Source organism: Malus domestica, chromosome 15 (assembly GCF_042453785.1).
Source record: "Malus domestica chromosome 15, GDT2T_hap1".
Taxonomy (NCBI): Eukaryota; Viridiplantae; Streptophyta; class Magnoliopsida; order Rosales; family Rosaceae; genus Malus; species Malus domestica.
In genome coordinates, this window is record NC_091675.1 from 37,373,652 (window position 1) to 37,389,095 (window position 15,444).

Here is a 15,444-nt window from a genome sequence, read left to right on the forward strand (position 1 = left end):
GAAGGACGGCCTCAGAAGTCTTAGATACAGTTTACACTATCTCAATAATATGAGATAATCAAGCAATGTAGGGAAAATATGTTTTAATCATCACCCGCCTTACTCAATCACAAAACACCATAGAGATACGTATTATGGATAATCGATGCATATACATGCAAACACCTTTTCGTTAAATTTTGAAATTAATAAATTGCGATAATTGATCACACAACCAAAATAACAACACATATAATTTCATAGGGTTTTCCACAACAGCAGAGATGCAATACATGGCTTTAGTTGTTGGATAATATAAATGATTATGATCCTAATTCACATGTAAGTTCAATCAATTAGATAATACCCAAATGCATCAAACACATATATCAATAAATAAAACAGTAAAAAGGAAAAGGTAAAGAATGATCTAGACTGTGATATCAAGAGAGGCGTGTTGTCACTGTCCTAAAGCCGTAGACGCCTCCCTACGTGCCGGTTATAACGGCTATCTACAACTCCAAGATACAACCCTTGAATCTCACATAGTATCAAATCCATAAGCACGATTACAGTAGACAGGGTGCCAAGTAGTGATCAATTGCCCATTGATGATCAAGATGAGTAGGAAAATAATAAGGATTATATATGAGTACTGTAGTAGGGAGAGAAGAAAGACATTGGAATTTATGTTAACTTTTTTGTTTTGTTTGGGGAGTTCGCTATTTATAAAGGGGTGTGCTATTCACACACCCCATTTTACTTCTCACACACCCTTGATAATTTATATCCGTTGATCTTCTTTAATTCATCTGATTCGACAGCCGAAAATTAAAAAGGTGTGTGAGAAGTAAAATTGGGTGTGTTGATATCACACCCCTTTATAAAACTCTACATACCCCCTTAATAAAGGACATGACTTCTCTAATGAATATGACTCTTCATATTTTTTATTTAAAATAATAATAAATAAAGTTTTGAATCTTTAAGAAAATAAATTAAATAACCAACATTATATACCAGCTTAGGTATCATCTGATGTGGCTATTCACGTCATTTCAATTAATCAGAACTTTTATTCAATTAAAATCAAGACCCAGAGACAGGAAACAGTGCAAGCAGCAGAACTTCCTCCTACACTTTCAACACAAGCAGAAGAAGCAACAACATATATGACAACTTGCATGCATCTCTTTCTCCAATAATTCGGCCTCACCAAAAACGATTCCCAACCACCGAAGGTCATCCTAATGCTTTGAAGAACATCAATCCCGATATTCTTAAGAACATCAACAACTTCGCGCTCTTGTAGGCCTCGATAAAAGATATCATCAACCATACTGAAGGCAGTGCACTGTCTCAGTTCCGCAGATCTCATTCAACATTGGACTTCCGAAACATTGATTTGGACAAGATGTGATAACTAGTACAGTGTGGATCGGACTGGACCAAGATTGAATAGACAAACGGATTTATCAGGCCAATTAAGCTGTTATATTCTTCCATGCGCGCTATTTACAAGTTCATATTTCTTTTTCCTCCATTTTTCGGTTTCTGTTTAGGGAACTGAGTTTGTGCTATAAATAAATCTTTGTATGGACCCCTTCTATACACGATTATTTATGCTAAATTCTCTTGGGAATAAATAATATACAATGACAAAAAAGTAGTAATTTTTATGATTCTCTTTGATTTAATATTTACTTGTATGACAAGCAATTGTTTTGCGGAAGCTCCAACCAATAGCTTTCCAAAAGTTGGTTTTCCTATTGTTTTTCTTGAAACTTCCCTGGTTTTTATGTTTTTAACAATCTGTTGCTCTGTTACTAGGTTTGTTGCAACTAAAGGACTTGCCCTTGAATTCACTATTTTTCTTTGAATTCCCTTGGCTTTATGCTTCCTTTTTTTCATGTTTCTTGACCCATGGAGTTTCCACCAGTTATTTTTTTTCTTCAGAATCACGGTTGTCGTCCTCGATTCTTAGCCTGACAATCAAATCCTCAAGTCTCATCTGTTTACGCTTGTGCTTGAGACAAGTCTTGAAATCTTTCCAAGAAGGTGGTAATTTTTCAATTATAGCAGCCATTTGAGATGATTCACTCAACTACATCTTTTTTGCATGAATTTCATGCAAAATAAGTTGGAGTTCTTGGACTTGACTGATGAGTGTTTTGAAGTCCACCATAACGTAGTCAAGAAAACGACCGGTAATGAATTTCTTCATTTCATCATCTTCAGTGCGATATTTCTTGTCTAATGACTCCCACAGAGCCCTAGCAGTCTTAAATAAGCTATACACATTGTATAATACATCACTTAAGCCATTGAGAATATAATTCCTACACAAGAAATGTAATTGGTGCCAAGTCTCAGCAACAACCACAAATTTGGTTGTCCTGTCAGGGGCTAGATGGTTTTAGAATATGGGCCAATTGAGAGTGGTCAAATAAAATAACATCTTTTGTTGCCATCTTTTGAAATCAGTTCTATTAAACCTTTCGGATTTCTCTCGAAGGAGGGATCACCATAGATAGAGTATGAGCCACACATTTTCCCTTATCGTTAATGCCATCATCTTTAGTAAGTCCTTCACATATATGAAAATTCCACAATTTGATAAAAAGTAAATAACAACTTTTTAAGAAATCTAACTAATAAATACAACAATTATCACTAAGTAAAAACAATATTGATTTTGTCTTAAGATTGTTAGTAAACATGTAATTATAATTGCTATATTTATAGAACTTTGAGAACAAAATACAAAATAAATTCGAAATTGTATAAAGAAAATGACAACATAAAAGTAAGATAAACTTTACGGATGATCGAGTTTAGAACGAGGTTCTATCTCGTTAAGACAAAATTGCCTCTTCACATGTGCTCAAGGATTTGCTTGACAAACATCTCCCAAGATATAACGATCGACTTTTTGTGGAAGTAGCACTTCAATCTCCAAAAAAAACCGAACTCAAAATTGTGTTTGAACTCTTTCTTGAAAAATCCTAAAACTATTGTATGCATGCTATGTAGAAGAAATCTGGATGAATTGAATGAATGAACAATAATGCTATTCTTACTATGTAATTGTACCACAATTATATATCACCTTAAGTGGTATCTAATGTTGTTGTCCACGTCATTTCAATTAATCAGAACTTTTATTCAGTTAAAATCAATTTAAAAACCAGTAATTAAAAAAAAAAAACTGCTTAAATTATGACTGGAGTTTACGAGGAGTTTGGTTCCATGACTCCTATGGGTTTTACGAGGAGTCTGCTTTCAATTCTTCACCACCACATTCTAAATCAACTTGGTTTTTTAAATGATGGAAAATTTCATGTGTAGTTTTTTCAGCTGCTTGCACTTCTGAAATTTCAACACCAAAATTTGATCCGATAGTTGTAACTTACTACAATCTCTAACATAACAAAATTCCACTTTGTTTCAAATTTTATATTACAACAGACCCAATTGTTTCTTTGAATCTCATGAACAATTAGACCGAATGTAAGCATGGGTACTCAGATTTTAGAACTTGGGTAGTGATTATAGAAGCTAATTAAAGTAAAGTTATAGTCTTTAAAGTGAAAGATTCATGATTTTTTTGCACAAAACAATTTCAGTAGATGTAGTGCAAATAACAAAATTCTCACACATGGCGATCAAGGACGTAGAAATTAAATCGAAATAGCTTAATTCTTTCTAGCTAACAACACTAAGCAATTAAATGAACAACAATATGAGAGAGAGAGAGAGAGAGAGAGAGACTGGTGGAGTTTCTCGGGGGTTCTCAGGCGGATCACAAATTGAACGGAGGAGGGCGAGAGGGTCAAAGATTGGAGGAGGAGCACAACCCAGATAGCCCATCGGTTGGAGTTCCGAGGAGTCTACTCCTTCCTTCCCCTTCTTTTTCACGACTTCCTTCTCCTTCACTTTGATTGTTTTTTAAATTAGTCATTTAATTGTTAGTTTTTTGAATTGATTTTAATTGAATAAACTGATTAATTTAAATGATGTGTATGTCCATATTAGATGCCACCTAAGATGATTTGGTACAATTACATGGTAAAAATAGCATTACTCATTCATAAATAATATTGCTGTTAATACGAAAATGCATGTTAAATGCCCTTATAATGGTGTTTAATTGTTAGAAAAAAAAAATTATGACAAATTTCTTTTGTAATTTTCAAGTTGTTAAAAAAAAAAAGGTAGACGAGTAAAAAACACAGTAAACGGGTTAAAAACGGATAAACGGGTACGTGGTTATGGTTAAATGGGTATGCGGTTACGAGTATGTTTAATCGTTTATAAACGGTTATAGGTATGTATATACCCGTTTATACAAATACTCAACAGGTAAACGGTTATGGGATAAAAGCTTAAATGGTTATGAGTAAATAATCACGGTTACCTATCCACCATAATTGTTGCCATCCCTAGTTATGAGATTGTTATATAATGACATATTATTACATTATTGGACCGCATACACAATAAGTATAATCAGTACTCACAATGAGTACCCAAATTTTACCCGTTCAAAAATGCAACCTTTGCAGTTTGCAGTACCAAAAGCATCTTGGCTGCCAGAAAAAATCCTTTGATTTTGAAAGGCTACCAATTCAAGTTTATTTTAATATATTATATTTGAAAAGATGCATTGGACACACATGTAAAAAGTATGGTATCTGTTCAACGTGAAAGGTTGAAAGGAAATGGATTCTCTCCTGAGCATATGCTCAGGATCCTGCTGAGCAGGACACAATGACCGTTGGATGAAAATCCAACGGCTACAATTATTATAACTTTAAAGATATCCCTCTGTTTGTAACCTTTGGATTTTCATCCAACGGTCCTCGTATCCTGCTCAGCAGGATCCTGAGCATATGCTCAGGAGAGAATCCATTTCCAGGTTGAAACTGTCTAAAGTGAAAAGAAGCAACGATTGGTTTTGAAAAGACAACCTTATAGGGGGAGGATCCCTTCCTCCTAATTCATCAAGTCTGAGGATCCAAACTATTGAAATTTGATCAAACGGCTAAAGTTATTATAACTTTTAAAGTGAGCTGTTGGATCAAATTTCAATGACCTGGATCCCCGAACTTTATAAATTAGGAGGAAAGGATATGGAGATGATTCATTTCCCTTATTGGGTGTGCCTTTTCCGATTAGAGGTATTAATGCCTATAAATAAAGAATCCATCTGCCATATTCATTCATTCAATTCATCCAGATTTCTAGTTCTATATAGCATGCATACAATAGTTTTAGGATTTTTCAAGGAAGAGTTCAAACACAATTTTGAGTTCGGATTTTTTGGAGATTGAAGTGCTACTTCCACAAGAAGTCAATCGTTATATCCTGGGAGATGTTTGTCAAGCAAATCCTTAAGCACCTGTGAAGAGGCTATTTTGTCTTAAGGAGACAGAACCCCATTCTAAACTCGATCATCCATAAAGTTTATCTTACTTTTATGTTGTCATTTTCTTTATACAATTTCGAATTTATTTTGTATTTTGTTTTCAAAGTTTTATAAATATAGCAATTATCACTAGGGTTGGGTTGGGTTCGAAATGGTTCGGTTTTTTACCAAATTCGAAACTGAACTGAAATTTCGGTTTGGTTCAATTTTTTTCGGTTTTTTTTTATTTTGGTTTTTTTCGGTTCGGTTTCGGTCTGGTTCAGTTTTTTCCATGATTATATATATATGGAGCTTGAATCACATGCTTCCTTGCCTTGAGCATCCTCATTCGTCAGTGAGAAATCAACCTACAACATGCCCTAATCAACATATTTGAACTTTAACCGAGAAGTCAACTTAACTCATGCTTTTCTATTTCATCTCTGCATTACATAATATTATACAAAAGCTTAATACTTACCAAATTAAAATCAACCAAAATGAGTTCAAAAACCAACAGTAGTAAACACGGTTGGAGCATTTGAGCTAAAACAAGAAAGACCCAACCGTAGAAAAACTAATTCAGAAACCAAAACAGAAAACTCAACCTAATTTACCAAATTAAAGTCAATCAAAATGAAAAAAAACCAATCTTTTTTTAAATTAATAGTTAAAATAAGGAAGAGATCGAACTCTCTTTGCGCTAGTGTCAGTTGAAGTAATCGAACTCCCTTTGCCCTCCTCCTTTGCTTCAGATTTGAAAGGAGCGAAGGAAAATTATGGTTTGAAGAAGGATTCTGTGGGGAGGACAGGAGAAGATTGGAGAGAGTGAATTGGAGGAAGATATGAAGGAGAGAGAGTGACTTGGAGGAAGAGATGAAAGAGATAGAGAGACTGAGGAAGTAGAGAGAGGAAGAAAACAGCGGAGGGGAGAGAGAGTGTTTGAGAAAACATGAAAACTGAAATGGGAATGAGTGACAGCTAGGGTTTGTAAACTTAAGAAATTTTATAAAGCATTAAATATTAGAAACCTATAAATATTTAAATATTAGAAACCTATAAATATTTTACTAGTACAACTATAGTGTCACAAAGCTTGCAGTCAAGTTAGCTTGATGTAATTATACCAACCTAGAGGGAAAGGGTTCAAGCCCTCATGCCAACATGTTTTTGAGTATTTATATATATATATATATATATATATATATATATATATATTTTTTTTTTTTTTGGGTTCGGTTCGGTCTGGTTTGATTTTCGGACCTCAAAAACCGAAACCGAACCAGCCAGATTCGGTTTGGTTTTCGGTTTTTGGTTTTTTGAACCCACCCCCAATTATCACTACATGTTTACTAACAATCTTAAGACAAAATCAATATTGTTTTTGCTCAGTGCTAATTGTTGTATTTATTAGTTAGATTTCTTAAAAATTTGTTATTTATTTTTTATTAAATTGTGGAATTTTCATATATGTGAAGGAAAATGAGTGGTATTACTAAAGATGATGGCATTAGTAACGATAAGGGAAAATGTGTGGCTCATGGTCTACCTGTGGTGATCCATGCTTCGAGTGAGATCTGAAAGGTTTAATAGAACATATTTCAAGAAGTGCCAACATGTTTTTGAGTATTTATATATATATATATATATATATATATATATATATATATATATTGGGTTCGGTTCGGTCCGGTTTGATTTATGGACCTCAAAAACCGAAACCGAACCAACCAGATTCGGTTTGGTTTTCGGTTTTTGGTTTTTTGAACCCACCCCTAATTATTACTACATGTTTACTAACAATCTTAAGACGAAATCAATATTGTTTTTGCTTAGTGATAATTGTTGTATTTATTAGTTAGATTTCTTAAAAATTTGTTATTTATTTTTTTATTAAATTGTGGAATTTTCATATTTGTGAAGGAAAATTAGTGGTATTACTAAAGATGATGGCATTAGTAACGATAAGGGAAAATGTGTGGCTCATGCTCTACCTGTGGTGATCCATGCTTCGAGTGAGATCTGAAAAGTTTAATAGAACATATTTCAAGAAGTGGCAACAAAAGATGTTATTTTATTTAACCACTCTCAATTTGGCCTATATTCTAAAACCAGAACGTCTAGCCCCTGATAGGACAACTGAATTTGTGGTTGCTGCTAAGAATTGGCACCAATTAGATTTCTTTTGTAGGAATTATATTCGCAATGGCTTAAGTGATGCATTATACAATGTGTATAGCTCTATAGACATCGAAATTTTGGTGAAATAATTATTGACCAATAATTACAATTTCAACGCTCACGTGTCATATAAATTTTTACACGTAGAGTGTGACTAAACCAAAAATCAAAATAAATCGGAAAAGTCATCAAATAAGGACACGTGTCAACACCTGGCAGAAATGATTTATTTCATCTGAATATTATATTCAAAATTAGGCCTTGAAAAAAATTCTATAAATACAAGGCCATTTCATTCATTTTAGGACACCAATTCATAACCAATACACATCACACCAAAACCTTGAAGCTTTGAAACTTTAAAGCTCCCAAGCCAATCCCGAAGGATCGAGAAAGCTCTCTTCGTTCTTCGTCAAATCCTCTTCAAGATCAAGCCCCGACGGCCTTTGAAGAAAGTGTTCATTGTTCATCATCCGTTCATCCTAAGATTAAGCCGCAACGACCCTTTGGATCAACAACATCAACAAATCCACACATCCAACCGTTCTTCAAGATCAAGTCTAAAAGCCCTTGAAGATCCGTTCACCCATCAACATTCAAGATTAAGCCCAAAAGCCCTTGAAGAAATCCACACAACTGTTCTTCAAAATCAAGCCCAAAAGCCCCTTGAAGATCCGTTCGTCAACCTTCAAGATTAAGCCCCAACGGCCCTTGGATCAATAGCACAATCCATAAATTTACGCATTATGAAGATCGAATCAGAGGCTAAATTTGTAGAAGAGATTGTAACCCCTAAATCATTAATACAAATATTATTTTGTACACGTATTCTTATCTCATTCATTGCAGAAATATTCGTGTTTACAAATTTTGCACGCCCGGTGGGACAATCTTTACCTCTCATCTCTATCTGCAAATCCGTAAAAAGCATAAATAGCATCAAGGAAGGCTCAAGTTGTTCCCGTAACTAACGCGAAGAACAAGAGCGTCCTCGTCGCAGGCGGTGTCACTTTGGGCATCACAATTCGAAGCAAGGCAAGAGCTCTTTCTGCAGTCTCTTCCACCCCTGCATCAACTCTGCCGAAGGAACAAAAGCACCCAAGGCACAAGCCTGTGATCACCTTGGCCTTGCTAAGGGCGCCAAGGGAGGAAAGCTCTAGGAAGTACTCCGAGTCCTTGTTTTCCGATGCCGACTCGAGCGACAGCACAGCCATGCAAATCATGGCTACCAGAGCAACTTCAATTGAGGAGCAGTTAGCTCAAATGAATGAAGCGATCGTAAAACTTACACGGACTGTGGAGGAAAAAGACTTGCAAATTGATGCACTTGTCAACTAACTAGATGCAAAGCCCGACGTGAAAGTCGACCCAATGGTTAATCCATTAAAGAAAGAAGTCGATGTAGAAGAGGAGCCTCCAATGGAGAAAGTCGAAGAAAAGCCGGAGCCAGACCAAGCAATGGCATTCATGGGATCTCTTTCTATCCAACAGCTACAGGAGATAATCGCCAGCACCATCAAGGCGCAGTACGAAGGAAGCTCGCATGACTCCGTACTATACTCAAAGCCCTACTCCAAGAAGATTGACGTTTTAAAGATGCTGAGAGGTTATCAACCGCCAAAGTTCATGCAGTTTGATGGAAAGGGAAACCCAAAGCAACATGTCGCCCATTTCATTAAAACCTGCAACAATGCTGGAATAGAGGGAGACTACCTCGTCAAGTAGTTTGTGCGCTCGCTGAAAGGCAACACCTTTTACTGGTACACAGAACCTTGAGCCCGAGTTTGTCAACAGTTGAGATCCGCTAGAAAGGGAATTCCTCAACCGCTTCTATAGCACTCGCCGCACTATAAGCATGTTGGAGCTGACCAATACAAAACAGTGGAAGGATAAACCTGTCGTCGACTACATCAATAGATGGCGTTCATTAAGTCTACATTGCAAAATCAGCTTTTTGAAACATCTGCCATTGAGATGTGTGTTCAAGGCATGCACTGGGGGTTACATTACATCCTTCAAGGTATAAAATCGAGAACATTTGAGGAGCTGGCAACTCGATCCCATGACATGGAGCTGAGTATTGCCAATCATGGGAAGAAGGAGCCGATCACCGACTTCAAGAAGGATAAAGTGTTGTCCTCAAATGTAGACAAGACTGGAAAAAAACCCTCAAATGAAGCTTTTACTGTCAACACCACACCCATCAAGACCTCTCTCGTGCCTATCAAGACATCCTCCGCGCCTATCAAGATCTCCTCCAATACCAAAGCAAATGAGATAAAGAGAGGTGAGCCTTCTCGCACCCAAGACAAGTATAAAAACACCTTGAGGGAGCTGGAGGAAAAGTCGTACCCTTTTCCTGAATCAGACATGGATGCAATGTTAGACGACTTGCTGGAAAAGAAGGTGATTAAGTTACCGGAATGCAAGCGCTTTAAAGAGATGAATCGCGTAAACAATCCTAAGTACTGCAAGTACCATCGTATCGTGAGCCATCCTGTTGGCAAATGCTTCATCCTCAAAGAACTCATCATAAAGCTAGCACAACAAAGGCAAATCGAGCTCGACCTTGAAGACACGGCCGCAACTCATACTACTACAATTGCATTTGGATCATTCGATCCCGTGCCTCTCCAAGTGACACTCGACCATTCCCGTCAATGCTCAAGCTGCATGACACTTTCTGCACAAACATCACTGGGGGCAAGCGACCAAGATGCACATACCGATGACGAAGAAGAATGGACATTGGTGACCTACAAAAAGACAAGGAAACCAAAACCACAAGCCACAAGGCCAAAGGTGGAATAAGGGAGAAAGCACCATCGTTGCAATAATAGGAAGCCCAAAAGAAATGTAAAAGCTGCTAAGCCAACATACACTGGGGAACCTGTGGAGCAAGAGCCACGTATTCTTGTTTCCTTGCACGAATACTTCCCGAATGACTTCTTCCAACAGTGCACTATCGCTACATGTCACATGGTTGAAATAGAAACGGAAGAACTTTCAAAAGGCAAAGTCATTGCCATCGAGGGAGAAATTACCCTCACATCCAAAGAAGGCATGCCAACACACTTTAGCATCGAGGAAATGCTACGATTCCCAAAGAAGATGCAAAGAGCACTAGCAGCGGTCTTGGCGAGTCCCGACGACCACGAAGTGCAAGAAAGTAAGGACGAAGGCTTGAAACTTTGACCACATGAGTATGCCACTTGCTGTGCTACCCATGACACAATCCACTTCATTGATGAAGACTTGCTGCTAGGATCCAAGCCTCATAACCATCATCTCTTCGTCTCTGGGTACGTAAGGGAGTATAAAGTCAGCCGCATGCTTGTGGATGGTGGATCGGCCATAAACATCATGCCGAAGTCAACAATGACCACAATCGGCATCAAGGTGGATGAATTATCCTTAAGCCATCTACTAATCCAAGGTTTTAATCAAGGAAGACAAAGAGCGATGGGCATGATTCGAGTAGAGATGACCATTGGTGAACTTAAATCAAGCACGATATTCCATGTGATTGATGCAAGAACTTCCTACAGCCTGCTCCTAGGAAGGCATTGGATCCACAAAAATGGAGTAGTACCATCCACCCTCCACCAATGCTTAAAATTCTACCAGGAAGAGGTAAAGGTGATCCAAGGTGATACCAAGCCATTCACCGAAGCGGAATCACACTTCGCAGACACCAAGTTCTACATGGATGAAGACATAGTGCCTGAAGCTCTTCCAGAAGAGATCAAACCCACGGGCAAAGCAACACCTAAAAAGCAAGAATGGCAAGCCGTGCCATTTTTAGGCAAAAATGATGACAAGCTTGTTAAACCTGCAACAACCAAAGAGAGTAGGACGCCTTCAGAAGGATCGAACACACCCATATTCCGATATATCCTGATGTCAAGAACAAAGAATGGTCAATCCTCGTTTGAAACCAGAGCAAGTAAAGTCGACATAGTGGCACAAGGATAATGTGAAGTTGCCCAAGATGAATGCAGTTTTTCCACTGACACAGCTAGGCAATGCTAAGGTTGCAAGACTACCACAAGGCTTCATAAAAGCTCTGCCAAAGGGGGTGGAACCAAGCTTTCTTCCAACCAAGAGGACCAAAGAAGGTTTTGATCCAAACGCCTACAAGCTCAAGTTGAAAGCTGGGTATGACTTCGCTTCCTCTTCGAATCTTGGAGAGAAGGTTTCAAACACTGTCAACGACAAAGAACATAACCTCACCAAGACTCAAAAGAAGTTGAAGGAGCATGGTTATGGAGTTGACAACAACAAAGTTGGGCTCGGCTTCACACCAAATGCACCCGTGAAGATTTCAAGCATAGCGAAAAATGCTAGCACTAAACACATTAGCTCATCGGACGTCAGTCATCGATAGGATGAATCGTTCAAGGCCTAGAATTTCGGCACTTGATCGCATTGGTCGTCAAGACCAAACCTCCGTTTTCAAGAGGCTTAACACACAAACATCCTAATGCTCTGTTTTTTAAAGGTTGTCAAAACCCAATCAACGAAGCAACATGGCTAACTTTCCTCTGCGATGGTCAGCTTTGGAAAAACTTGAAGACAACAAGAAGCCTTCTAGAAATAGGGAAATGACGCCAAAGGAAGAAAAACTCGACGGTCTGGCAAGAAAATATGATGTTCGAAGCTCTATTCCTTCAAGGATGAAACACCAAGCAATCTTGAAGGTTGACACAATTGGATCACTGAAAATGAGAAGGCACACCATCATTTACACCGGCTAATCTTCACACCAACAAGCCCGAAAAGATGACACTGAAGAGGAAGTTCAAGACGTCTCCACGTCACGATCCAAGAAGGTAAAGAAGATGAAATCCCAGATGAAGACGTCATTGCCGCACCACCACAACTAGAGGATAGGGGGTAAGCCACGTTTGATGATCTCAATGAGCTCAACTTAGGCACAAAAGAGAAGTCGAAGCCTATCTTTGTAAGTGCGCTGCTAAGTGCAGATGAGACAAATGAGTATTACCAACTGCTACTAAAGTACAAAGACATCTTTGCTTAGACCTACAAGGAAATGCTCGGCCTTGACCCTGTCATCGCTGTGCATCATCTTGCAGTTAAGCCTGGAATGCGACCGATAAAGCAAACTCAAAGACGATATCGATCGGAGATCATCTCACAAATTGAGGTTGAGATTGACAAGCTAATCGAAGCAGGCTTCATTCGAGAGGTGCAATACCCCAAGTGGATTTCCAACATCGTCATCGTTCTTAAGAAATCTGGACAAATACGTGTTTGCGTATACTTCCGGGACCTCAACAATGCTTGCCCGAAGGACGATTTCCCCTTGCCAATCATCGAAATCATGGTGGATGCAACCACTGGCCATGAAACACTGTCATTCATGGACAGCTTTTCTGGATACAATCAAATTCGCATGGCTCTCGAATACGAGGAACTAACAGCTTTCTGCACTTCAAAATGTATCTACTGCTACAAGGTGATGCTCTTTAGTCTAAAAAACGCTGGAGCCACATATCAACGCGCAATGCAGAAAATCTTCAACGACATACTACACAAAAATATAGAATGTTACGTAGACGATGTGGTGGTCAAGACAAAGAAAAGATCAGATCACTTGAAGGATTTACGAATAGTGTTCGAAAGGTTGCGAAACTACAACCTTTAGATGAACCCGTTAACGTGCGCATTTGGCGTCACCTCTAGAAAGTTCCTCGGCTTCATTGTCAAGCATCGTGGCATTGAAGTGGACCAATCAAATATCAAGGCCATTCAAAGCATGTCTGAACCAAGAAACTTGCATGAGCTGAAGAGTCTACAAGGATGACTAACCTTCATCAGGCGTTTCATCTTCAACCTTGCAGGGCGTTCCGTTCGTATGGGACGAAGCATGCCGCAATGCTTTTGAAAGCATAAAAAAGTATTTATCAAGTACACTTGTCTTGAGGGCACATGTGCCCGGAAAACCGCTCATATTGTACATCGCCTCTAAGGAAAGTTCAGTTTGAGCACTCTTGGCACAAGAGAATGAATCCCAAAAAGAATGAGCGCTTTACTACCTCAGCCGAACTCTCACAAGTGCCGAGTTGAACTACTCCCCAATAGAAAAGATGTGCCTCGCCTTGGTGTTTGCCATCCAAAAGCTCAGGCATTACATGGATGCTTACACCATCCACTTGGTTGCTAAGGTTGACTTGGTCTCAAATACGTCATATCCAAACCAGTTTTGACAGGGTGACTAGCTAAATAGGCGTTGCTTCTTAATCAATACGAGATCAACTACATCCCAGCTAAAGCCGTCAAGGGACAAGCGCTAGCAGACTTCCTCGCTGATCATCCAATCCCAGCCGATTGGAAAATCTCAGACAACTTGCATGACTAGGAGGTGTTCGACATCGACATCTTCTTGACATGGACAATGTTCTTCGACGGATTCGCACGAGCAGACGGAGCGGGGGTAGGAGTGGTATTCATGTTGCCACAAAGGCAAATACTACCTTACTCATTCGAACGAAGTGAACTATGCTCCAATAACGTTGCTGAGTACCAAGCACTGATCATCGGGCTCCCAAAGGCGATCAACATGGAAATCATAGCCCTTGAGGTATATGGCGACTCCAAGCTCATAATCAATCAACTCTTAACCGAATATGAGGTGAGGAAATATAATCTCGTCCCATACTTCTGGCTGGCAACTTAGTTGCTACAAAAGTTCGAGGCCGTGACACTAGAACATGTGCCAAGAAAAGAAAATCAAATGGCAAAAGCTCTCGCCACCCTAGCCTCGAGTATGACACTAGGAGAAGACGAAGCTGCAGACGTGCCAGTTTGCCAAAGATACCTGATCTCGCTCGTTACTGAAATGATATTGGATGATACAAACGTCATCTCGGTACTTCCAGTCGATGTTGAAAAGTGGAGACAGCCGCTGATCGACTACTTGAAGCATGGAAAACTTCCAAATGATCTTAGACATCGCTCTGAAATACATCAACGAGCACCTCGCTTCCTCTACTACAAAGAAACACTCTACCGACGCTCTTTTGAAGGAGTACTTCTGAGATGCCTAGGCGAGGAAGAAGCCAATCAAGCCATGGAAGAAGCACACTCAGGTGTATGCGGAACGCATTAGTCTGGACCAAAGATACATTTCCTACATTTCCAGCTCAAAAGGATGGGTTACTATTGGCCAAGCATGGTGAAAGATTACCTGGAACATGCCAAAAGGTGCCAAGCTTGCCAATTCCACGCCAACTTCATACGCAGCCGAACAAAGAGAGATTGTCACGAAAGAAGAAGCGAAACACTTTGGGCATATAGGAGAACACATAGGACTCTTACCCGAGCTACGCCTTGTTCTTTCGTATATGGCGTGGAAGCTGTTCTACTGCTCGGGAGTCAAATCCCCTCACTAAAGATAGCCATACAAGAAGGCTTGACTGATGAAGAAAATGCAAAGTTACGCTTTCAAGAGCTGGAAGCGCTAGATGATAGAAGGCTCGAAGCTCAACAACATTTGGAGTGTTATCAAGCACGACTCTCCAAGGCCTTCAACAAGAAAGTTCACCCTCGTTCTTTTCAAATGGAAGATCTCGTCCTTGCATTGCGTAGGTCTATCATCACAACTCACAAAACAAAAAGCAAGTTCACATCAAAGTGGGATGGACCTTATGTAATACAAGAAGTCTACACTAATGGCACATACTTAATCATGGCAGAAGACGGCTTGAAGATCAGCCCCATCAATGGCAGATTCTTGAAGTGATACTACCCCTAAAACAAATGGACCATGCTCCTGGCTCACAAAAGCATAAACTGCGCACGGCACACAAAAAAAATCCAAAAAAACAAATGTATTTGAACTACGTCATGACTTG

The 15,444-nt window shown here is 39.0% G+C and overlaps 1 protein-coding gene across 1 annotated transcript; it reads left to right on the top strand.

Annotated features, from left to right (window-relative positions):
• Positions 1-14,324: 14,324 nt before the first annotated feature.
• Positions 14,325-14,699, top strand: LOC139191897 (uncharacterized). Its single transcript, XM_070812928.1, has one exon. The coding sequence runs from the start codon at positions 14,325-14,327 to the stop codon at positions 14,697-14,699; it is 375 nt and encodes a 124-aa protein (XP_070669029.1).
• The last annotated feature ends 745 nt before the right edge of the window (positions 14,700-15,444 follow it).

Excerpts from the sequence above, each read along its gene's own strand:
- LOC139191897 (XM_070812928.1), top strand. The coding sequence starts at position 14,325 with ATGGCAAAAGCTCTCGCCACCCTAGCCTCGAGTATGACACTAGGAGAA.